The sequence below is a fragment of the Geotrypetes seraphini genome, chromosome 11 (assembly GCF_902459505.1).
Source record: "Geotrypetes seraphini chromosome 11, aGeoSer1.1, whole genome shotgun sequence".
Classification (NCBI taxonomy): Eukaryota; Metazoa; Chordata; class Amphibia; order Gymnophiona; family Dermophiidae; genus Geotrypetes; species Geotrypetes seraphini.
In genome coordinates, this window is record NC_047094.1 from 89,203,435 (window position 1) to 89,228,666 (window position 25,232).

General features: G+C 44.4%; 1 protein-coding gene across 6 annotated transcripts in view; it reads left to right on the forward strand.

Annotated features, from left to right (window-relative positions):
- The window catches only part of DIDO1 (death inducer-obliterator 1), a 679,850-nt gene that overhangs the window by 292,375 nt on the left and 362,243 nt on the right, over positions 1 to 25,232 (forward strand). For all 6 annotated transcript variants that reach the window (XM_033963660.1, XM_033963661.1, XM_033963662.1 and 3 more), the window contains one exon: positions 18,191 to 18,500. In XM_033963660.1, coding sequence (XP_033819551.1) covers positions 18,191 to 18,500 — 310 coding nt within the window. The remainder of the gene's footprint in view (positions 1 to 18,190; positions 18,501 to 25,232) is intronic.

A 25,232-nucleotide genomic window follows, 5' to 3' on the forward strand; every position in this document is an offset into this window, starting at 1 on the left:
GGAGGTGCAGGATGGGTGGTGGGCCTCACTTTCCCCTACGATGGGCGACGGGTTCTTTCCGGTATCTTGGGGTAAAGATATCTATGGATATTACGGCATTGGATAAATTAAATGGGCTGTGCATGATACGAGACGGGCACTGGAGATCTGGCATTTATTACCCTTGTCGTTGATGGGGCAGATTCAGCTGCTTCAAATGATTTTGCCCAAGTGGCTTTACATGCTCTCGTAGGAACCTGGGTCATGTGCAGGATATGTTTTCTAGGTTTATTTGGGCAAACAAAAAGCCTAAGTTGCCTATAGCCCGTTTACAGGGAGGTTGGGAGGAAGGGGGCTTGGGGCTGCCCAATCTGCAACATTATAATTATGCATGCCTGCTGAGGCATCTAGGGGATTGGTTGCTGGGGTCGACTAAATTTACACCGGTGCAGATGGAAAAGGCGTACTATTCCCCTCCCCATATATTGTCGCTGTTGCATTTGCCATGTAGAGCGCTCCCCGACGGGCTCCATCGTATCTGTTGGTGAGCTCTCTGCAGGAGGCGTGGACATGGTTGGTGCGTAATTTGTATGGGATCCATCAATTACTGATCAGATTCCGTTGCGAGGGCATTCCCCCTTTCCCCCAGGGACTGATAATGCAGCTTTTGCCAATTGGGAGAGAGAGGGGGTTTGGCAGTTGGAGCATGTGATGATTTTGGAGGGGGACCTCATAGCGTTTGAGGATTTGCAAGCTCGGGTGGGACTCAAATGGGGTAATATTTTTGCGTATTGTCAGCTTAAACATTTTTGGGCCACGTTAGACTCTGGGCAGTTGGTTAGTCATTTGGGGTCTGGTTTGCGTGCCTTTTTTGGTGTGGACACGGAGGAGGAGATCTCCGTGTCAATGGTTTACAAGGGTTTGGGGCGGGTGGAACCCAGTAAGGAGGTGGGAATTTACCGGCAGGGCTGGGAGAGGGATTTGTCCGTGCCCTTGCAGTCCTGGGATCTTTTGACACAACTTCAGGGAGTTCCCTCCTTGACCCGTTGGGCAACCTTACAGGAACGCTATTATAAGGCGCTTTATAGAGCGTATTTCACACCTGCACAATATTTTTATTGTGGGGGAGCTGCCACTCCTCTGTGTTTGAAATGCAGAAAGGAGGTGGGGACATTTGGGCATATGTTTTGGGGATGTAGTTCTATTCAGTCGTACTGGTGGGAGATTCTCCAGTTTATGCGGCACGGGCTTCACCTTGCCTTGACCGGCACCCCAGAGCAATTGGTGCTAGATTTACCTGGTGTGTGTTTTTTTTTTGGGGGGGGGATATGCAGATTGCTGTGTCGCAAGCTTGGGATGGTGGCACAGAAATGCATTATGAAATATTGGACTTTAAGTGAGCCCCCAGGGTATTGACATTGGCGGGCTGATGTACATCAACTTGCCTACTGGGAAGCGAGGGATGTAAGGGGATCCAGAAAAGGGGGTCAGCGATATTTGTGAATTTGAGGCCCCTATTTGCAACAGTTACATTCTAAGGGCCGTAATCTTATTTTGAATACCCTGCGAGTGCTGTAGTCTGCGACTGGTGAGTTTTGCGAATAGTGGGGTTGAGCTTGGGGTGGGTTTTTGGATGGGGGTGTGGTGGGTGAAAGGGTGATCATACTGTAGTTAGCTTTGGGATCCATGTGCTCTTCTGGGCTGGGATTATTTTGGCTTGGGGGTGGTAGTTTGGAGAAGAGGGGGTGGGGGGTTTGCTTCTGACACTAAGCGGGTTTTGTGGTGGGTGGAGGAAATATTAATTGGAAAGAATTCATACTTTGTAAATGGGTCTCTTCTAGAGCCTCTAATGTAAATATAAAATACAAATTGTCCAGCAGATGAGGACCCTCAAGCTATGTCAACTGAAGGTGGCCAAAAATCCCTTTTACCAAATCTGGCAGGTGACAGCAGCAACATCCTTCAGTGGCTCAAGGATGCTGCCAGTGACTTCTACGCGTGCTAGAAGGGAGTTATGGCCTCCTTTGAAGGAGGTCCTCAGCTGGCAGTGCTTGGGGATCCCTACCAGCTACAGGAAGAAGGGTAAGCAAGTACTTCCAACACTGGAGAAATAAAACCAGAAATGCATTTACTTTACTGTTGAACACATTACAAAGACATCTGCTATATACATTTCCTAAACTAATGTATTTCAGTTAATAAATTATTTTTTACCTTTGTTTGTAGATTTATTTTTCCATCAAGTTGGTTCATTTATCTTTTTTCTTCTTTCCTGTCTTCTGCAAATTCTTCTTCAAGTGGTTGCTGTCCATTGGGTCCTCCTACCATGGTCCAGCATTTCTTTCTTTCTTTCTTTCTTCCTTCCTTCCCATTATACATCACACTCACTCCTTTCTATGCTGGATAATTCTCCTTTTTCCCCTCCCCACTCCTGCTCAGCATATTTTCCTCTCTTCCATCCCCATGTGCAACATGTTTCCCTCCCTCCCTCTCTCTCTCTCATTGTCCACCATCTTTCTTTTTCTCATTCCCTCCCTTACTGCAAAGGGAATGGGAGAAAAGAGAAAGGGAGGGATCCAGGGTGCATTTCACCCACCTCCTCTACTGCCACATCCAACATTTCTCCCTCTCTCATCCCTGGACCTTATGCAGCATCTTTCACCCCTGCCCAGCATTTCTCCTTCTATAACCCCTCTTCAGCAGCATGCCACCTCTCTCCCTCTATTCCCTCCACCACCATGTCCAACATTCCTTCCTCTTGCGTTCTTAAGTCTGCCGCACTGTTCCCTCTCTACCACCATATTCAACATTTCTCCCTCTCATCTTTCTCTTCCCCATGGTTTTCTACCTCGCTATTCTCCCACCATCATGTCCAACAATTCTCTCACTCCCTATGCCCAACAATTCTCCTCTTTCTTCCTTTTCCCATGTGCACCATCTCTCTCCCTCTCACTCACACATCCATGCCCAACAATTTTCCTATTCCCTCCTCCACCTCAGTATCTTTCTCTCCCTCCATCCTATGTCCTAGGTTGGTGCCCCCTTCCTCCCTCCATTCTGTGTCCCAAGTTGGTGCCCCCTCTCTCCCTTCCTTGTTCCAACATGCACACTCACTCGTTCCATCGTTCCTTCCTCCCTTCTGTGTTCCAAGTTTGTGCTCCCTTCCCATGAGTGTGTTTCAGAGCCATTCAAGTAGGCTTCCTTTTTGCCTTTCAGATGCATGTGATTCTTCACAAAGCCATGGGCAGCATTCTACATCCTGCATGTGGCTGACCCAGAAGCCTTCCCTCTGATATTAGCTCTGATGTCAGAGGGAAGGTGTCCAGGTCAGCTGCGGGTAGCATGCAGGAAGCGCTGCACATAGCTTTGTGTAAAAGCAAGTGCGACTGCAAGGCAGGAAGAAGGAGGCTTCTTGGATGAGCAAGGTAACATACCTGCGGGAACCCCATGGACCCAAGTGGGAACCTTGCGGGATCCCTGCCGATTCCTTGGGATTCCAGTTGGCTCCATTCCCATGCAGCTCTCTAGTTCTCAATGGGGTTGAGATCTGAGCTGTTTTCTGGCCAGTCCAGCAACTCAACCTTGTTCTTTTTTTACCAGGTGAGGCATTTCTTGGCTGTGTGGCATGGGGGTGCCATCCTGTTGAAAAATGAATGGTTGACTGGCACCAAAGATATTTCTGGCTGAGGGCAGGACCTTGGGCTGAAGGACCTCCTTAATGTATTTATCAGCATTTATCACTCCAAGCACCTGCAATCAACCCGCATCATCTCTGGACATGCAGCCCCACACCATCACACTCAGAGGATGCTTCAGGGTGGTGGTAGTACACTCTGGCAAGCAGTCCTCGCCCGGTTGCTGACAAACATAGCGGACATCGTCACTGCCAAATATGGAGATTCAGGTCTCATCGTTCCACAACACCTTACACTGCTTTGTGGTCCAGCTGGCATACTCTTTAGCCCAGTTCATACGTTTAGGATTCTGAACTTTTGAGGAAGGGCTTTTTCTCAGGAATTCTTGCTCATAGGCTTGCTTTCACCAGTCTCTGGCGAACTGTCCGGCCTGACACCAACAACCCTGTTTTGGCCAGTGACTTATTAATGTCACCAGCAGTTAATTTCAGAGCCATTTTCTTTAACCTTCCATCAGTCTGAGGTGTTATAACCTTTTTGTGGCCCATTTCAACCTTGGTTTTTCATTCTTCTAGTCTCTTCAAAGAGCTTGCAGAGTATCAGTACCCTGGCCGATGATGAACCTTGACCAATTTTGGCTGCACTCTTGATAACTGTAGCTGCCTTTTCTTAAGATTATGGATGCTGTTCTCTTTTTAGTCAACCAGTCAAGTTTCTTTGCAAAATTTAGCATACAGATATAATTTTAGTATATTTAGTCAATTAATATTAAATCCCAGTTAATGAAAAATAGCGATTAAAATTTTGTCATATTGCAAAACGGGCCTTTAGACAACACCCACAAGTTGTGACAGCAACATCAAGGCAACAAAACAAACAACCTACTTGTATGTGCTCAAAATATAAGCAATATATATCAAAAGAAACAACACTGATTGCTTTTCTTTTTGGTGTCGAATCACTAAAAGTCATTCCCAACCAATATATATCAAAAGAAACAACACTGATTGCTTTTCTTTTTGGTGTCGAATCACTAAAAGTCATTCCCAACCAATATATATCAAAAGAAACAACACTGATTGCTTTTATTTTTGGTGTCGAATCACTAAAAGTCATTCCCAACCACAAAATAAATTTACTCCACAAATATTACCAGTAATGTTTATAAACAATCAAATAATGTTTATAAATATCATACATTGCAGGATTAAATAACTGGAGCAACAGTTGAATAAAGTTCTGCAATCTCGAAAAACTCAGTGTTTCCACTATTTTGGCTGCTAATGTAGAACAGAAATAGACTTGTAGAGGTCATGTCCCATGAACTTGATTTTTTTGGCCCACCCTAATTAGGAAGAGTTGGCTGGAGAACACCTAAACAGAATAGAAAAGCAGTGGCCAAAATTGAAAGGAGCTCTTTTAAAGGCAACAAACCTTTTTGTTTAGAAAGTAAATCAAGTTTCAAGTTTAATTAAAAATTTGATAAAATCGCTTTTTCAGAATTTCAAAGCGATGTACAATAAAATGGGGAAAACAGACAATTCATTTGGGAGACCATGACTTACTTCGGACAAAAGTATACTGTAAAACGAAATTAAGGGGAAAAAGCAATCACTTTGGCTCTCAAAAGCTAAGGAAAAACAGGTTAGCTTTTGTACACTGTCAGATAGTAGAAAGAGGAATGTAGCAACTATCTGGAAAAGCTAAGGGAAGCTGGTAGTCAAAGTAAAGATGCAGATGGAGAAAACAGCCAATATAGTAAAACTGGGAGATGACATTTTAATAAATATTAATGATAGAAGTACAGAAGTGATATTTTCAAGGTTGAAGGAGAGGAATATGTTGAAGTTGATAAAAGATAAAGAAGAATTGCTAAATATTTTTGGTATGTATTCATAGATGGATAGCTGGGAGTAGGACCATAGAAAGTAAACAAATAGGAATGGAAGTATGATAGACCTCTAATGATTTTCCAGAAGACTTCATGAGGAGCTAGCTAAACTTGAAGGTAGATAAAGTGATGGGACTGGATGGGGATACATTCAAGGGTATTGAAAACCTTAGGGAAGTTCTGGCAGCTCTGCTGTCTAACCTTTCAATGCTGCTTCAGAGTCGGGTATAGTTCTGGAGGATTGGAGGACAGATGTGGTCCTTTTCAACAAAAGTGGAAGTAAGGAGGAAATCGGGAACTAAAAGCTGGTTAGTCTAATGAGTACATTAATGGAAACTTTTGAATGGAGGATAGTGAGGCTTCTAGAATTCAATGCATTGCAGGAACAGAGGCAGCATTTATTAGAAAGAGATAAATCTGATTAGTTTCTTCGACTAGGTGAGCAGACATTTGGATCAGGGGAGTGTACTAGATACATAGATTTTAGCAAAAAGTCTTTAGCAGAGTACTTTATAGGTGACTTATTGTTGTTTCCTAAAATGACTGACTGAGTTAGAAACTGGTTGAGTGGAAGGCAATAAAGGTAGCGGTAAATGGAGTTCACTCTTAGGAAAGGGACATTACCAGTAGTGTATCGCAAAGATCTGTTCTTGGTCTGATGCTTATAAACATTTTTGTAAGAAATATAGCTGAGGGGGCTGTCTGGTAATGTTTGCAATAGGGTAGATACCCTTCACAGTTTGGATAATTTGAGGAGGGACCTAGGGAAGTTTTAAGAATGGTCCAGACTATGGTAGCTAAGATTTAATGATAAAAAAGTAGCATCACATATTTGAGCAGCAAAAATCTGAGGGAGTAGTACAGTTGGGGGTAGAAATTAGGGCTGCACGTTAATCGTGATTAACAAGTTAATAATCACAACTAATAATTGTGAGCAGGTCATTTTCTGCCTTCTCTCTTCTTCTGTACCTCACTGTGGCTCAATTGCCCCCTCTTGCACCCCTGCATTTGGCTTACCATTAAGCCAGTCCTTAGCCCTGGAGCCAGCGGTGGTCCTACTGAAAGGTTATCTGTTCTGTGCCTATACTAGGCGTCTCCTTCTAACCCAACCTGCTTCCTTATGAAATGAAATTTTGTCAGAAGGGGGCTGGCCAGGTCAGACAGAAAGGTTCAGTGCAGGGCTGAAGACTGACATAATGGTAAGCTGGTGGCGGGTGTGCAGGGAGGGGGAGGAGAGATGCTGGACTGTGTGGTAGGCAGAGGAGAGCGAGGGAATTAAGTTGGACCTGGGGAAGGAGAGAAAGATATTGGTGAGTCCCCTGGGCTCAGGCTCTTTCCAAAGCAGCATACCTGTTCAGTGGCTGGTGGGGTAGCTGAAGCCCCATCAGCCAAAGAAATCTGCTGCCTGAGTCACCCCTTCCTCTTCTTATTGCCTCAGGAGCGGAGAAGTCAGCAGCATGCTACTAGCTACTGACTCTTAAATTCCCCAAGCATGTTTAGTTTGTGCATGAACTGAGAATGCTTGGGGAATGCTGGCATTAGTTGCTGGAGGCACCCCATTGACTTCATCAGTTTTGGGGCAGCACAAGGATGTAGCTTTGGCAATGGATTTGTTTGATTGGTGGGGCTGTGGCATCCTTACCAGCAAATGGAGAGGAGGGAGAGGAAATGTGTGCCTCCCTCATCGTTTGCTGGCTATGCCTTGCTTTTAATCGCACTTAAATATTTATTCAGAATGCAGCCCTAGTAGAAATACTTCTGTGCATGAAAGAGGAGTGAGACTTGGGAGTGATTATATGTGGTGATCTTAAATGACCTTACAGATAGAAATGATTATGGCAAAAGCCTAAAGGATGCTTGGCTTCATAGGGAAAGGGAGGGGAATAGCCAGCAGTTAAAAGGAAAGTTAATATCTTTTTATAAGTTTCCGAGGGGTTGATGCATAGAACACCCATGGTGCCGGAAATGGCTCAAGAAAACACCGGCTCCAGCACAGAGTCAGAATTACCAAGTAATGCTCAATACTAATAGCATGCAAATTATATGCAGGCTGTTAGTGTTAAGCATTGGTCAGTAAAAGGGATCCAGACCTTACTGGTACATGCCCACAAGAGCTTTGTGGTAAGCACAACTCTTGTCGGTATGTCCAGTGAGTGGACCTCTGCTAACTCCCCCCCCCAACTTAAAAAAAATTCCCTGGTGGTCCATTGGACCCCCTGACCACCTCCCCAATTTAAAGTACCCTGGTGGTCTTGCTGGGCCCCCTTTTGAAAACACATTGTCCTGGTTACCCAGTGAAATCTCATCCCTCCCCTTCCCTTATATGTTTGGTTGGAGGCTGGAGTAAGGCCTACTTTCTCTTACCTCTCCTGGGCCAGCCCTTGCCTGGTGCATCCTTGGAAAATACTCTTTAGTATAGTGTTTATAGTCAGCTCTAATATTCTAGGCAGTTCAAAGTATCAGTACAATCATAAACAAAATAAAACATTATAAAACAATTACATTTGGTAGCTAGCCCTTCCCAGGAGGCACTGGGCAGGAGCTGGGTGCTGCCATTTTGACAAGGGACGACCCAGGAGAGGCAGGAGGGATATAGGCTTTTCTGCCTCTAACTAAAGGAATGTGGAGAGGGAAGAGATTTCACTAGACCCACCAGGGTATTGTGTTTACTAGGGGTCTGACCCAGCCTGGCCCGGGGCCCTTTGGGTCAGGTCGGTGGGCTTGCTGGATCATAAGAGTATTTTAATTTGGGGGGGGGGGTATGTATCAGAAGGGGGGTCCACCGAACCACCAGGAAATTTTAAGCTAGAGGGAAGGCTCAGGCAAGGGTTTGGGGGTAAGGGATGGCTTCTGCCATGATGATTTTTCCTGTCAGTGCCTGAGGCAATTGGTGCTCAGGCACGTGCCAGGAATGTTAATAGCATGGGTCCCTATTGACAGCTCAGAACTGTTGGTTCAGCCGTTAGGGTAAGAGTTTTTCCTGCATTTTCTGAGCATTCCAGAGAATTGTTAATAAGCTTGTTTAAATACCAGTGAGCTAATTAGCATAGGACTTTTGATCCCTGCTTCCATTCATGCTAAAGCAGTGGTCAAAAGCCTCTGCATTACTTGCAAAATCATTAAAAATCAGTCTTATTGAACCTTGACCAATAAGTGTGGTTGCATATCCCCTGCTTGTCTCTGGAGAATACCCAGCTACCAACTTGGTCTCCTGCAGAACTCTAAAACAAAAGGAATGAGCACAGAGACAGCAACCCCTCCAAAACCAGGGTGGGGCTCTGGATTTGTCTGCTGTGACTTAAGGGAAAGAAAATTATCAGGCAAGATATAATTTTACCGTCCCTGTCATTAGCAGCAGACAAATTCAGATGCATGGGATGTAGTAAAGCAGTTCTTAGTGTTGGCCAGCACCATGAAAATCACTGATGATCTAAAGCAGGTTGAGCACGGTGGGCTTTGTGCATCTGTCCCTGATTCATCATTTAACATACTTTGTACAGTTCTGGAGGCTGCACCTTCAAAAAGATATATATACAGGATGGAGTTGGTTTAGAGTGTGGCTACTAAAGTGGTCAGTGGTCTTCATCATAAAGCATATGGTCATACTTCAAGATCTCTATGTATACTATGGAAGAAAGGTGAGAGAGGGGATATATGATTGAGATATTTAAATCCCTCTGTGAATAAATGCACAGAAGGCAAGTCTTTCAGTTGAAAGAAAGCTTTGAACTGAGGGGGCATAGGATAAAGGTGAAACGGGACAGACTTGGGAGTAACAAGGAAATAAATACTTCTTCACAAAAAGGTGGTAATGGTCTCTTGGTTGAGGTAGTAGAGATGAAGTTTCATTTTATTTTGATATACTGCTTTGTGTAAATACAGTTTGAGCGGGTTCCAATAAAATAATAAAACTAAAATAATTAGCACCTAGCATAAAGGAAAATAAACTACAATAAATGATGGGACAAAGAAACAAGATGAGGGTAGAAGGAAGGGAATACTTGCTGCACAGTTTTACCATACATACAGCATCCACATGGTCAGGTTGCTAAGAAAGAACTGGAACAAGGCAGGCTATACTGCAAATGCATTTCTAAATTTAAAAAAAAAAGTTCATCTTTGAATCATTCAAGGGTTTGTTCTAAGCAAAGATGCAAATGTAGTGCCTTCCAAAATGTGTGTCCACTTACACTGAAGATTTTTGATCAAATATTGTCAAAGTAAAAGTGCCTAAGGAAAGGGATTACTAAAATGTTGAGGCTGGAGGAATGAAGGTTCATGGAAGGCACATAAGAGGTTAATAAATAGAAAATGTCCCTTTCATCATCAGCAGACAAACCCAGATGCATGGGATAAGTCCATCCACCAGCAGGTGAAGATAGAGAACACCAGAACTTTGATTCATTACCTTCCTTCCTCAGAACTCCTCTATCCCAACAGAAAAGGAGCCAATGCAAACGAGTCTCCTCTTCACCATTCCTCAGGAGCCAGGAAAGCATTATTGCTGAAGGGTTGTCTGGTAAGATATGCCTCTTTGCGGACGATACCAAAATCTGCAATATAGTAGACACCCAGGATGGTGTGAATAACATGAAGAAAGACCTGGCTAAACTTGAAGAATGGCCTGAAATTTGGCAGCTAAAATTTAATGCTAAGAAATGCAAGGTCATGCATTTGGGCTGCAAAAACCCAAGGGAACGGTACAGTTCAGGGGGTGAAGAACTTATGTGCACAACAGAAGAGCAGGACTTGGGTGTGATTGTATGTGAAGATCTTAAGTTGGCCAAACAGGTTGAAAAGGTGACGGCGAAAGCTTGAAGGATGCTAGGTTGCATAGGGAGAGGTATGGCCAGTAGGAAAAAGGAGGTATAAGACTTTGGTGAAATCTCATTTAGAATATTGTGTATAATTCTGGAGGCCGCACCTTCCAAAAGATATAAAAAGTATGGAGTTGGTCCAGAGGAAGGCTACTAAAATGGTATGTGTTCTTCATCATAAGGTGTATGGGGACAGACTTAAAGATCTCAATCTGTACACTTTGGAGGAGAGGGAGAGACATGATAGAGACATTTAAATACCTATGTAATGTAAATGCGCATGAGTCTAGTCTCTCATTTGAAAGGAAACTGCAATAAGAGGGCATAGGATGAAGTTAAGAGGTGATAGACTTGAGAGTAATCTAAGGAAATACTTTTTTACAGAGAGGGTGGTAGATGCATGGAACAGTCTCCCAGAAGAGGTGGTGGAGACAGAGACTGTGTCTGAATTCAAACGGGCCTGGGATAGGCACGTGGGAGCTCTTGAGAGAGAAAGAGATAATGGTTACCGTGGATGGGCAGATTAGATGGACCATTTAGCCTTTATCTGCCATCATGTTTCTATGAGGTAAGACAGTATATGCACAATTGGACAGAGGAAGGGGAGCTGTTGCTGGGAAGAGGGCTGCTGATAAAAACATGTCTAATTAGATTATGATGCTCTGTTGGAAAGTCACCTGACTGCAAGGAGCGCCTTCTTTACTGACTGGGTAGATTGGATTTGAAATCAGGACTTTGTGTGCTTGAGTTGAGGCTCACTAGGTGTGATTGATCTGATGTTTGAGGAGGTAGGTGTGGCCTCTGAGGGGGGATTGGTGGAGCTTTCAGAAGGTCCAGAAGAAGAAGGAACCAGGTTTGTATGATCCGTTGAGGAGGAAGCAGTATGAGATGCACAGAGTCTTGGATGATCTGTTGAAGGACTTTGGAGAGGAATGGAACTAGCAGAAAGACATTTAGGAGGCCCCCACCCAAGGAATGGTGACAGCATTTCATATGATGGAGCCTTGGAAGGCGGGAGTCAATGCACATGCCCAGTGAGCCAAAAGCTTACTATTACTAGGAGAGAGCACCGACACACAGGATCAGTCTAAGGACTTCACCAATAAGTGTGGTTGCATATCCCCTGCTTGTCTCTGGAGAATACCCAGCTACCAACTTGGTCTCCTGCAGAACTCTAAAACAAAAGGAATGAGCACAGAGACAGCAACCCCTCCAAAACCAGGGTGGGGCTCTGGATTTGTCTGCTGTGACTTAAGGGAAAGAAAATTATCAGGCAAGATATAATTTTACCGTCCCTGTCATTAGCAGCAGACAAATTCAGATGCATGGGATGTAGTAAAGCAGTTCTTAGTGTTGGCCAGCACCATGAAAATCACTGATGATCTAAAGCAGGGATCTCAAAGTCCCTCCTTGAGGGCCGCAATCCATTCGGGTTTTCAGGATTTCTCCAATGAATATGCATTGAAAGCAGTGCATGCACATAGATCTCATGCATATTCAATGGGGAAATCCTGAAAACCCGACTGGATTGCGGCCCTCAAGGAGGGATTTTGAGACATCCGCTCTAAAGGATGATTCTGACCATGCCACCACATCCACGATAGAGTCTGGCAAAGCAGAAAAGACGACTCCTGTGAGTACAAGCAGTCCCCAGGTTAAGAACGAGTTCTGTTTTTAAAACCGTTCTTAAGTTGAATTTGTATGTAATTTGGATACTGAGTTTCTTCACAAAGCCACGGGTAGTGTTTCTTGCACGCTGCACGTGGCTGACCTGGAAGCCTTTCTTCTGAGCATTGAGTAGTGGAAAATTTTCTTTTTCCCTTCCAAAGTCTGATCCTAGTATTCTTCCCACCCCCTTGAGGCCCTCTTGCATCCCTTTCCATCCGTCATACTGTTCACTCTCCACCACTATCACATCCAACATTTCTGCCTCATCTATTTCTCTCTTCCCCATGCATTTCTAACTTACTCCTCTCCCACCATCATGTCCAATAATATCTCTCTTCCTCCCCATGCTAAACAAATCTCCTTTTCAAGTTTATTTTAAATTTCTTATACTGCCTAATCAGGCTTCTAAACAGTGTACAGTAGTCTTAAAAACATTTCTTCATGTGCTCCATCTCTTTCCCTCACTCAGACATTCATGCCCAACAATTCTCCCTTTTTATTCCCTTGCCTACCTCAGCATCTCTTTCCCTTACTCTCTATTCTTTCATCCTATGTCCCAAGTTCATGCTCTCCTCCCTCCCTCCATTCTGTGTCCCAAGTTCATGCTCCCCTCCCTGCTTCCTTTCTTCCTTCCCTCCCTCCACCCTTTGTCTGAAGTTTGTGCTCCCTTCTTTCTTTCTATGTCCCAACACATCTCATCTCTCATGTCCCAAAGTACCTGTCTCTCTCCCTTCTGTGTTACAAGTTTGTGCCTCCCTCCCGCGGGTGTTTACCTTTTGTGGCCGATTCCCCCCTCCTCCTTCCAGAAGCCTTCCCTCTGATGTCAGAAGGAAGGCTTCTGGGTTAGTTGCGGGCCACATGTAGGAACCATAGCCCACGGTTTGGGGCAGAAAAATAAGTACAATAACATTGCATTAACATTGTAGATGATGGCAGATAAAGACCCAAATGGTCCATTTAGTCTGCCCAGCCTGACTCAATCAAACATTTGTTGGGGGAAGGAAGGAGGAGGGAGCCAGCCAGAACAGGTAGACACCCACAGGGGGAGTGAAGGAGGGAGAGGGACCTCCATTCGTGACTGAGTCTCATGTAAGTTGGATGTTGGAACACAGAATGGAGGGCAGGGAAGGAGGGAGAGGGGCATGTTGGGACATGGAAGAGAGAAGCAGGACCCCCGTTAATAACTGAGTCTGATGTACGTTGGGATGTTTGTAATCCAGGTACTGCCTGTATATAAATTAATAACGAAGAAGCAAATGTTGAGCTGTATAGCACTTAACTATCGTGTTGATGTGATGGCAAGCTCAGAATCATCCTTTGGAGGTCAGTGATTTCCATGGCATCGGCCCATCCTGTCTAAGGACTGCTTTGCTGCATTCCATGTGTCTAGATTTGTCTGCTGCTGATGACAGGGAAGCTAAAATTATGTCTTACCTGATAATTTTCTTTTACTTAGTCACAGCAGATGAATCCAGAGCCCTGCCTGGTTGTGGAGGGGGTTGCTGTCTGTTTCTGTGCTCATTCTTTTTGTTTTAGAGTTCTGCAGGCGACCAAGTTGGTTGCTGGGTATTCTTGGCTCATGAGGAATGGTGAGGAGGGGGTTTGTTTGCATTGGCTCCTTTTCTGCTTGGATAGAGGAATACTGGGGAAGGAAGGATCATGCCATCCAAAGTAATGGATCACAGTTTTGATGTTCTCTATCTCTGCCTGCTGGTGGATGGACTTAACCCATGCATCTGGATTTGTCTGATTAAGGGAAAGAAAATTGAGGTAAGACATAAGTTTTCCTTAGGCAGGCTGGTCTGAGTGAAGTACTTAAATGTTATGAGTAAAGCTTTATAGATAACACGGTGAGAAACAGGAAACCAGTGTTCATTATGTTGTAACATGGACACATTTCTGTGAGTTTGTTTATAACGTATAGCTGAGTTTTGGATGAGTTGTAAACATCAGTTATCCTGTGTCCTAATTCCTTGGAGAGGTGAGTTATAGTAATCCAAATAAGATATGATTAAAGAATGAATATGTTTCAGAGGGTAGATCTTGAAAAGAGTTAGAGGGATAAGTCATATAAAGCTTAAAAGTAGCTGGCAACAACATTGGATGTGTGTTTCTTGAATGACAAAGTAGAGTTCATAGTTACTCTTAGTAGAGAATGACACAGTAATAGAATTTGTCACCATCCCTCTGGATAACTATGGAAAACCATTCCATGTCATTCTTTTGTCTATCTCAAACCTCAGTCCTTCTACACCACCATTCTTCATTACAAGGCTTGAGGGTTAGTGGTTGTGCCCATTCATACTCTGATTCTTCCCTCTCTCCTTAAATAATGACATGGGGATGGTTTCCTTGGAGATGGTGACAAATTATGTTACTGTGTCTTTGTCTAACTGTTAGGACCTTGATCAAGGTTATACCTTAGTGATCTGAACCTTGAACATATTTAGAGAGAGTTGGGGGTGCCTACAACCTTTTTAATTCCAGAAAGCTTGGGACAAGTACATAAAGATCTCTAAAGAAGAGGAAAGGATAGTAGATGGCATGGATGGGCAGACGGGATAAGCCGTATGGTCTTTATTGCCTTCATTTCTATTTTCCTATATTTCTGTGTTTCATTTTTGCACAAGATAAAGATTCTGTTATGCACTTCTGTTTTCATTGTCATAATGAATTTCTAGGTTCTACATTAACCCTTTCAGGACCAAGGGACATATTTGTCCCATAACTTTAAAATCCTATAAATTTTGATTGGGATAGTCTACAGTTCTAAATTTGATATGTACGGATTCCATATGATACTGCCTTTATGTAAACAAACTGGTTCCGACATTCATTCATTAGCGTCGTTGCCAGATTGACGAGAAGATTCACTTGCCACACTGTCCATAAGCCAGAAGTGTGATTTTTTTTTTAAAAAAATAATGATATTTCACAAAAAAAATAAATTTTTTGGCATCTGCAAGCCCTTTTTACCATAAAAATGTCGTCAAAACCACAAAAATTGGCCTACGATCCTTATGGTCCTGAAAGGGTTAAGAACTTTTCCTGTTGTGTACAGCAGCAACCAGGAAAGGAGGAAGCAGTTCTCGACTTTGAAACAAGAGGTGCCCACCTTGGTGGCAGAATTTTTCTATGCAAGTGTGTGATCCAGTTTAGAAACTGTTTTCTTTGATCAATCTTGCTTATGGGCCTTTTTTTCAAAATCAAGTTGACGTTTTAGAAGTGGTCATCTTTCTTAATAATGGACATAACCTGTTATCTGAATATCTGCCTTAATTGCATTAATTTCTTTTTTTTCTTCCCCCTGTTCTTGAGGGATTCTTTTTTTTTCTGAACTCTCTCCCTTTCATTCCTTGAGTTTTGGAAGTATTTTTTGTATTTATTGTAATTATATATAATTACTTTCATTGTGTAGTGTAGAGCAGCACATATAATGAAAAACCAATGTGTGAGAAATGCGTCTCACATCAGGTTCTAGCTCATATCCATTGAAAGTGAATTACTAGTATATTACTCTTTCATAGTGAAAGTTAACAGCAAGGCTCATGAGGCAGGCCACAGGCCGAAACAACGTGCATGTCGAGCCGTTGCACTCTTAAGTAAATCTTGAAATAAAGTTGCATACCAGGAACTTTTAACATCTCCACTGTTGGTTTGTTCATGTTTGTAGTTGTAGAGATATTTCTCCCTGCATTGTTTTATATCATATACTAGTATTTAAGACCGTTACATTAACGGGTGCTAGAATAGATGTGTGTGTCCGTATTTCTTTCTCTCCTTGGCCTTTTTTTTTTTTTAGCACACCCCTCCTCATAAAGCAGCCCCCTTTCTCTCTCTCCCTCCAATTCTCTTGATGCCTGACATCCAAGTAGGGGAAATCCACTCTCCCCACCTCCTTGCTTCTGCTGCACTTCCTCCTCGGATATACACACGCACACACACTTACATACACCTCTCCAGCTCCTCACGCCCCTCCTCCACCTTCCGCTACTTTGGCGGGGGCCAACGTTTTCTTTATTTTCTTTTGTTTTCTTTTCACCTGTTAGCCGTAGTGCCGTAGGAGCGCGTCTTGGTGCGGGCCAGGCTGTGGGAGAACTCGCGCAGACCTCCATCACGGAAAAACAGCACTACCGGCCAAAGTTTATTTTAAAGTTTAAAGCCGCTGCGCACTCTCTCCCCTCCCTCCCCCATCCAGTCCACTAAAAATGCTCAGCCTCGGCGGCTTCGCTTATGCCGTAGCGAGCGAGACAGGTCCCTCTCCTGGGGCGGGGCAGGGCCACGATGTGGCAGTAAAAAAAAGTTTAGATTTTTGCACTGGAGCAGCGGACCCTTCCTAACTTGGTTCCCGGGGCGGTCCACCCCCTTACTATGCCACTGGTTATGATCCTCCGATGGTGGCTATCGTTTCATGGCTCCGCTCCGCACCGCCTTTGCCTTAGCGCGCATGCACACTCCGTGCTGAGGCCGGGACTCGCGGGATGGTGGGGAAGCTGGGGTTGCGCGAGCGCTGAGCCGCACCGTGGGAGAGGCAGGAAAGGAAGGCCGCCGCTCTTCTTTGGCAGCTCCTGAACGAAGGCGAGTTGCGAGTGTGGGGCCGTTACTGCAGCGGCGCGAGGTGGAGAGCAGGGAGGCTGTGGTGACGTACTAAGCGCGCATGCGCACTCTCTTGTCTGCGACGGATCAGAGAACACGACTTTAGAGTGCGCATGCGCGGCCTAGCATTTTATTATATTAGATAACACATTTTAGTAGAAAGATCTTCTATGTATAAACTATCCCATATCATCTTTTTATAGAGGTTTTTCTTTGTTGATCTAAAATTGGACAAATAAGAGAGGGAGTGAGGAGTAGAAAGCTTTTAAATGCCTCCAGACACCTAGGGCTCCTTTTACTAAGGTGAACATAAGATTTGCCGCTGCTGGGTCAAATCAGTGGTCCATCGTGCCCAGCAGTCTGCTCACGCGGCAGCCCTTAGGTCAAAGACCAGTGCCCTATTTGAGTCTAACCTTACTTGCGTACGTTCTGTTCCAGTAGGAACTTATCCAAACTTGTCTTGAATCCCTGAAGGATGCTTTCCCCTATAACAGCCTCTGGAAGAGCGTTCCAGATTTCTACCACTCTCTGGGTGAAGAAGAACTTCCTTACGTTTGTACAGAATCTTTTCCCTTCTAACTTTAGCGAGTGCCTTTTCTTTCTCTTCACCTTGGAGAGGATGAACAATCTCTCTTTCTCTACTAAGTCAATTCCCTTCAATATCTTGAATGTTTTGATCATGTTCCCTCTGTCTTCTCTAGCCTCTCGTTGTACGGCAACTCCCCCAGTCCCTTAACCATTTTTGTCGCTCTTCTCTGGACCCTTTCGAGTAGTACTATGTCCTTTTTCATGTATGGCGACCTGTGTTGGATGCAGTATTCCAGGTGGCGGCGTACCATGGCCCGATATAATAGCATGATAACCTTTTCAGATCTGTTTGTGATCCCCTTCTTAATCATTCCTAGCATTCTGTTTGCCCTTTTCACTGCCGCCGCTCCACGTTGCGCGGAAAATTTCATTGGCTTGTCTACAAGTACTCCCAAGTCTCTTTCCTGGGGGCTCTCTCCGAGTAAATCACCGGACATCCTGTATTTGTGCATATGATTTTTGTTACCGACATGCATCAACTTGCACTTATCCACGTTGAACCTCATTTGCCATTTTGCGGCCCATTCCTCGAGCGTGGGTTAATAGGTTTAGTGGTAAGCCCATTTTCCCATGTTCATCATTGTTTTTAGCATGCACTAAATCAGATCGATGCTTCTCAACTTTCTGGAGACATGCTCATGCTAAGCCAGTTAGGTTTTCAGTATCACCAAAATGATTCTGACAAAATAAATCTGCATATGTTAGACCTATCAGATGCAAATTAATTGCGATGATCTTGAAAACCTGGCTAGAAGAGACTTCAGGAAGGTTGAGAAATACTGATCATAGAGTACGATGTATCAGTAATAATAATCTTCAGCCCACAAAATAGGTAGAAAACTTTTCCATGTTTGTTTCCATATTAAGAAACATATGAATAGAAATTATACCTATTGTAATTTGCAGTTGAATGTATACTTTTTACAACAGTTCTAAACTTACTTGACAGTCTATTATTGTCATTTACATTTAATTACAAACAGACCTTTATTTGATTTTGTTGTGATGTTTTGCAGATTTATGATTTGCTGTGACCGATGTGAGGAGTGGTTTCATGGGGACTGTGTGGGAATTTCTGAGTCTCGTGGACAACTCCTAGAAAAAGATGGTGAGGATTACATTTGTCCGAATTGCACCATTTTACAGGTGCAGGATGAAGCAGCCTCAGAAAAAAGTCAACATATTGCAACACTCTGTCAGCCTGGCACAGATCTTACAAGTATGGGAACTGTTGAACAGAAGTGTATCGAAGACCAAGGTATCAAGGGAAGGATTGAGAAAGCTGTGAATCCTAGTGGGAAGAAGAAACTCAAGATCTTCCAACCTGTGAGTATTTTGAACACAACTTTTCTTTTCCAGTTACTGCAACAGTTATTATTTTTTGGGTTGGGGTGAAATCCCAAGTTTTAGTGGTTTCTTTTGTTAGAGCCTTGGTCCCTCCCACCCCTAAAATCCTAAATTCACCATTTTTGAGTGTCCCTGAAGTGCTTTGGTACTGTTTTTATGGCACCAAAACGCTCTTGTGGCAGGCAACTTAGAGTTCCCAATTTTTCTTCTAAGTGCTCAAATGTTTAAAAACACCACTTTCTTGCCTCAAGAGTAACAGGAAGGGAATCCTTAAACCCTAAAACTCCTGTATCATGTCTTATGTGCTGAATGGCCAGCTGAAGAGTGCCCTTGCACTGTGTGCTGCATGATATGTGATGGAGGAGCAGGAGATAGAACAGGAATCTTGTATGGGGAGAAAATATACCTTCCAGATAGCTGGAACACTGCTTCTGCGCACCGTAAGGATGTAGAAGTTCCGCAGTCCAAGAAACATGATGGCAGATAAAGGCCAAATGGCCCATCCAGTCTGCCCATCTGCAGTAACCATTATCTCTTCCTCTCTCTAAGAGATCTTACGTGACTATCCCAGGCTTTCTTGAAATCAGACACAGTCTCTGTCTCCACCACCTCTACCGGGAGACTGCTCCATACATCTTGCACCCTTTGTGTAAAAAAAGTATTTCCTTAGATTACTCCTGAGCCTATCACCTCTTAACTTCATCCTATGCCCTCTCATTCCAGAGCTTCCTTTCAAATGAAAGAGACTTGACTCATGCGTATTTACATCACATAGGTATTTAAACGTTTCTATCATATCTCCCCTTTCCTGCATTTCCTCCAAAGTATACAGATTGAGATCTTTAAGTCTGTCCCCATACACCTTATGACGAAGATCATGCACCATTTTAGTAGCCTTCCTCTAGACCAACTCCATCCTTTTTATATCTTTTTGAAGGTGCAGCCTCCAGAATTGTACACAATATTCTAAATGAGGTCTCACCAGAGTCTTATACAAAAGTAGCCATATCTCCTTATGCACCCTAGCATCCTTCTAGCTTTCACCGTCACCTCTTAAACCTATTTGGCTACCTTAAGATCATCACATACACTCACACACCCAAATCCTGCTCTTCTGTCGTACACTTAAGTTCTTCACCCCCTAAACTGTACCATTCCCTTGGGTTTTTGCAGCCCAAATGCATGACCTTGCATTTCTTAGCATTAAATTTTAGCTGCTAAATTTCAGACCATTCTTTAAACTTCACCATGTCTTTCTTCACGTTGTTCACACCATCCTGGGTGTCTACTCTTTGCAGATTTTGGTATCATCCGCAAAGAGGCAAATCTTACCTGACAACCCTTCAGCAATATCGTTTACAAAAATGTTAAAAAGAACAGGCCCGAGAACAGAACCTTGAGGCACACTACTGGTAAGATCTGTCGCCTTCCACTCAACCAGTTCTTGATCCAGCCCGTTACTTTGTTACCCATCCCGAGGGCACTCAGTTTATTTATTAGATGTCTGTGTGGAACATTGTCAGAGGGTTTGCTAAAATCTAAATACACCACATCTAGTGCATTCCCTCTATCCAATTCTCTGGTCACCCAGTCAAAGAAATTGATCAGAATTTTCTGACAAGACCTACCTCTAGTTAATCCATGTTGCCTCCGGTCCTGTAATCCACAGGATTCCCAAAATTTCATCATTCTCTGTTTTAAAAGCGTCCCAAAGGAGAAGAGAAGTTGTCTTCTCAGGCTTTTACCCCGGAATTTGTTAAATCTCCTGTGACAGGCTTACACACAAAGCAGAGCCCTGCATGATAGGGCCACTGCACAGTGGGCCGACGTGTAGGCAGGTCTGGATGTTCAGAGCACTTTTGTACTGAGATTATGGGCTTTTTTGGCGTCTAATGCTCCATCAGTCAGGGACTCAGAGGACGAGGGTTCAGAATTAACGCTTCTAATGTCCCTAAGTGAGGTTTTCTAGACAGCCGATTCTGGTGCAGGGAGAGGATCTCTCAGTGCACCAACTGTTTAGATAGTCAACACTATTGGAAATCATTACCGAGTCCCTTTGAGAATTAAATCTAAGTAACCCAACCCTGCCCTATCCATGTTCTTTTTTGAGTGGAGTGCGGGCTCAGCCCACTTCTTTCCGTGGCATCCGAAGATCCTGGTTATAGAGCCCTGGGAGACTCTTGAGGGTTTCCTGAAAGGGGCTAGAACCATGACTATGTTATATCATATGTATCAAGAGTTTCAGCAAATGTTTGCACTGCCCAAAGTGGACTTTCTGGTTGCCCAGGTGTCTTAAGTGCATTTCTCTGCTATGTGAAGGAGGCGTGGTTTTAAAGGATCCACAGGACAGAGTGGATCTGATCCTTAGCATTTTTGAGCCTTATAGCCTTAGGTTTTAAGACAGCATCTGTGGCCTCCTTTGGGCACGCGCTTCATTCCAAGCTGTGGAGTCAGTTTGGTGGAGGAGTAGCACCCTTCCCCAGCTTGCAGACTGCCCTTCAGGTGACATATGCTATTTGGGAAGGGAGTGCATAAGATCGCCACCCAAAATCTTTTCCAGACACCAAACCATGGGCTGGATTAATTAATAGGCACACTAGGCACGTGCCTAGGGCCCGAAACTGTGAGGGGGGCCCGCTGAAGGAGGACGACTCACCTTGCCATCAATGGCAACGGGCCCCCCTCCCGACATCAACCGCAATGGGCCCCCCCTCCCGGCATCAACCATAGTGCAGCTGGATCTGTTACTGGAAGGTCCCGCGATAATTGCTTCTGCCGGTCCATCCCCCTCCGACGTCACTTACTTGCTCCGTAAGAAGTGACGTCGGAGGGGGGATGGACTGGCAGATGCAGTCATCGCGGGACCTTCCAGTAACAGATCCGGCTGCATTGCGGTTGATGCCGGGAGGAGGGCCCGTTGCCGTTGCTGCATGGGGGGGGCGTTACTGTAGGGGGGCCGTTGCTGCCGGGGAGGGGGGGCGTTGCCGTCAGCTGTTATAATGCTTTCGGGCAAAGGAGCTCAGAGGGCAGAGCCAGCAGCAATGTTTGGAGGGGGAGAAAGGAGCATGGAAGGGTGTTGGCGGAAGAGAAAGGGGGCAGGGTGGTATGGAAGGGTTGTGAGAAGGATGGTTTAGAAGGGTGGTGGAGGAAGAGGGGGCAAGGTGGTGGGAAAGATGGTGGGGCAGCGTGGTATGGAAGGGTGGTGGAGGGAGAGAAAAGGGGCTGTTGCTGATGGAATTGTGTGCAGGGAAAGGGAAGGATACTGGATGGATTGGAGGGAAAGACAGGGGGCTGATGCTGATGGAAGTGGGAGGAAGGGAAGGAGAGAGTGAAATGCTAGACCATGGGGGTGTGGGAGAGGGAAGGGAAGAAGAGAGGAGAGAGATGCCAGACCATTGGAGGAGGGAATGGAAGAAGATGGATTGCAGACCAATGAAGGTGAAGGGAAAGATGGAAGGGGGGAGGCATTCAGTTTCTGGAAGTGGCACAGAAGGACAAAAGATGAAAGGAAGATATTGACAAGAAGATGAGGAGAGCAGAAACCAGACAAGACAAAGGTAGAAAAAAAATTTATATTTATTTATTTTTTGCTTTAGGGGACATGCATCGCTGTTTCTGTGGTGTTGCATTGTATGCAGAATCCAGCTTCTTGGTGGTTTTATTTAACCTTTGTCTACATATTTCTATTTTATCCCCCCTTTTACAAAACTGTAGAGCATTTTTTTAGCACGGGCCGTGGCTAAAAACCATACTACAGTTTTGTAAAAAGGGGGAGAGGTTAGTTTGTGATTACATATTCCATACTAGGTGAAGGTGTTTTCTGTGACCTGTCTGTATGAAAGGCATGGTTTTTTGTTAGCGTTGACTAGCCTTGTTTGGCGAAATGCATCAGGCATGGTTCTTGGGAGCACCTTGAATTAACCTGATTTGAATCTCCTTATTTTCTGCCAATCTTCTTTTGTTTCATGCTGGATTCGTTGGTGGACTGCTTGCCTTGTTTCGTTGCAAGTTAACATACATGGAGTGGAATGTACTAGAGGAATTACAGATTTGTTTTTTTTACATACATATGGGTTACAGTTGGTTGATGTAGAGTGAGGCAGTTGAGAGGCGTTGTAAATTTGGTTATTAATATAGACTTATATTTCAGATAGTATTACTGCTTTACAAATATTTGAACACTTTTATATATGCATGGAAAGGGTTCAGAGTTAAAGTCCTGGGTAAGTAGGTGGGAAGGGAAGGAAGGGGGATTTGTTCAGAGATGTTTGGCATAGAAGAAAAACTGCACTGGTATGCTAATCTTTTGTTTGTTTTGAATTAAAAAAAAAAAAAAAGAAATACAAGTGGAAATAAAGAAGTAAATAAGAAAACAGATAAATGGGGGCTTGACATGGGCGGGTTAGGGAGGGCAGGGCCAGGGGGGCCCAATGTACTTGTGTGCCTAGGGGCCCTCGAAGAATTAATCCTGCCCTGAGCATACAGGAGGCTGAAAGAAGGGAAGAAATATTGGATGCAGTCAGAAGAATAACCTTGGTTAGCAGAGAATAACCATGGTTAGCAGAGGGCCAGGCTGAAGTTACTTTTGTGGATTGCTGCACTCACAGCAGTATTCTGCAGGGACCTCTATGCAGAGATCCTTTCTTGGGTCCGGACAGAGATTCTCTGGGAATCTAAAGAACCAAGGTTCAGGTTCCCACCCTGCAGTATCCGCCAAAAAGCCATAATGATGCCAGGCTTGATGTCTCTCCTCTCAGGATTGGAGGTTGACTATCAGAGTATGCGGAGGCTTGGGAGCATATAACGGCAGTCAGCTGGGTGCTGGAAATTCAGAGAGGGGTACAAGCAGGAATGAGCTTACCCCCTTTTTGATTGGTTTATGAATTCTCCGGCAGGCTGGCCAGAAAAAGCGGAAAAGATCTTTGGCCACGATGCAAAGGTTGCTGGATATTCAAGACTTAGAGCTAGTGTCCCCAGAAGACTCAGACTCCAGCAGACACTCCATATACTTTGTCATGCCCAAGAAAAACTTGGAAGAGTGGAGACCCATTCTGGATCTCAAATATGCCAATGCAGCTCTGCAAGTTCCTTGATTCTGCATTGAGACTGTTTTGGTCCATAATTATTGCTGTGGGACCAGGAGAATTCTTAGCTTCCCTGGATCTGACAGACGCATACCTCCACATTCCAATTTTCTTGAAGCATGGAAAGTTTCTGAGATTCCATATGTTGGAAAACTACTATCAATTTTCAGCGCTTCACTTCAGGCTAACGATAGCACCCCGAACCTTCACCAAAGTTATGGTGGTTGTTGTGGGCCACCTCCACAGAGCAGGCTGGCACGTGCACCCATATTTGGAGGAATGGCTGATCAGAGCTCCTTTCATGATAGAAGGAAATTGAGCAGTAGCAGCAATGGTGCAGGTGTTTCAGATGCTGGGATGGATTATGAATTTCCCAAAAAGCCATCTTGTCCCCCCGTCTCAGTTCCTGGAATACCTACTACTATTCAGGCTGCCAGTCGAACCCAAAAATTCAACTGAGACCTCAACCCCCCATGGACCATGCACGAATAGATAGAGGAATTTTTACAGCCAGTAGCCGTGAAGCCCTGCTAGACCGAAACCAGGGCCAAACAGCCTGCATTCAAGCAAATGATACATCAGTATCCGAGCTAGTTTCAAAGGGAATGGATCCTGAGCTGAAAAGGTTCAAAACAAGGCCTGCTAGACAGGAACCTGAAGGTTACCTTGCCAGCTGCAGACTTCTGACACAGAGTCTGTGTCTTCTCCCAAGCAGAGCTGCCCCCAGTTCTACTATATGGAACTACATTAGCTGTCCATAATCGCAAGAATCAAGTTTGTTAGGCATCACTGCCTTTTAAGATCCTGAGAGGCATGCCCCCAACTACCTAACAGAGTTGGAGGAAAAGTCCATAGTTTGTTATTGAAAAAGACATGGGTGAAGCCATCTGACCTCTGGGTGTTGTCAATAATCAGGGAAGGATACTATCTTCATTTGTCTCAAATTCCACCAGAGCTTCCTCCAAGAGAGTATCCTTCCAATCCATCACAGACATCCCTTCTTCTTTAGGAAGCTCAAGCTCTGCTTCATCTCCGTGCCATCGAGGAAGTTCCAGGGTTTTTGCTCCCGTTACTTCCTAGTTCCAAAGAAGATGGGCGACCTGTGACCCATTCTGGATCTCAGGGCTCTCAACAAATTTTTAGTCAAAGAAAAATTTTGCACGCTGTCCCTGGCATCCCTTTATCCCCTTCTAGATCAGAACGATTGGTTATATTCTCTAGATCTTAAGGAGGATTACAGTCACATCCCCATTCCTGTCAGTACCTCGGATTTCGGGTGGGGAATCTGCATTTTCAATACAGTGTGCTACCCTTTGGCCTGGCATCATCTCCCAGAGTGTTCACCAAGTGCCTAGTGGTGGTAGCAGCAGCTCTACGGAACCATGTTCTTCAGGTGTTTCCCTACCTAGACGACTGGCTCATCAAAGATTCAACATCTCAGGGGGTTATTGTAGCGACCCAACGGACTATGTAGTTCCTACAAAGCTTTGGATTCGAAATCAACTTTCCCAAATCCCAACTTCAGCCCTCTCAGAATCTACAATTCATCGGAGCTGTTCTGGACACTATCCAACTCAGAGCATTCCTTCCTCAACAACATCTGGATGCTCTTATTCAGCTCTATCAC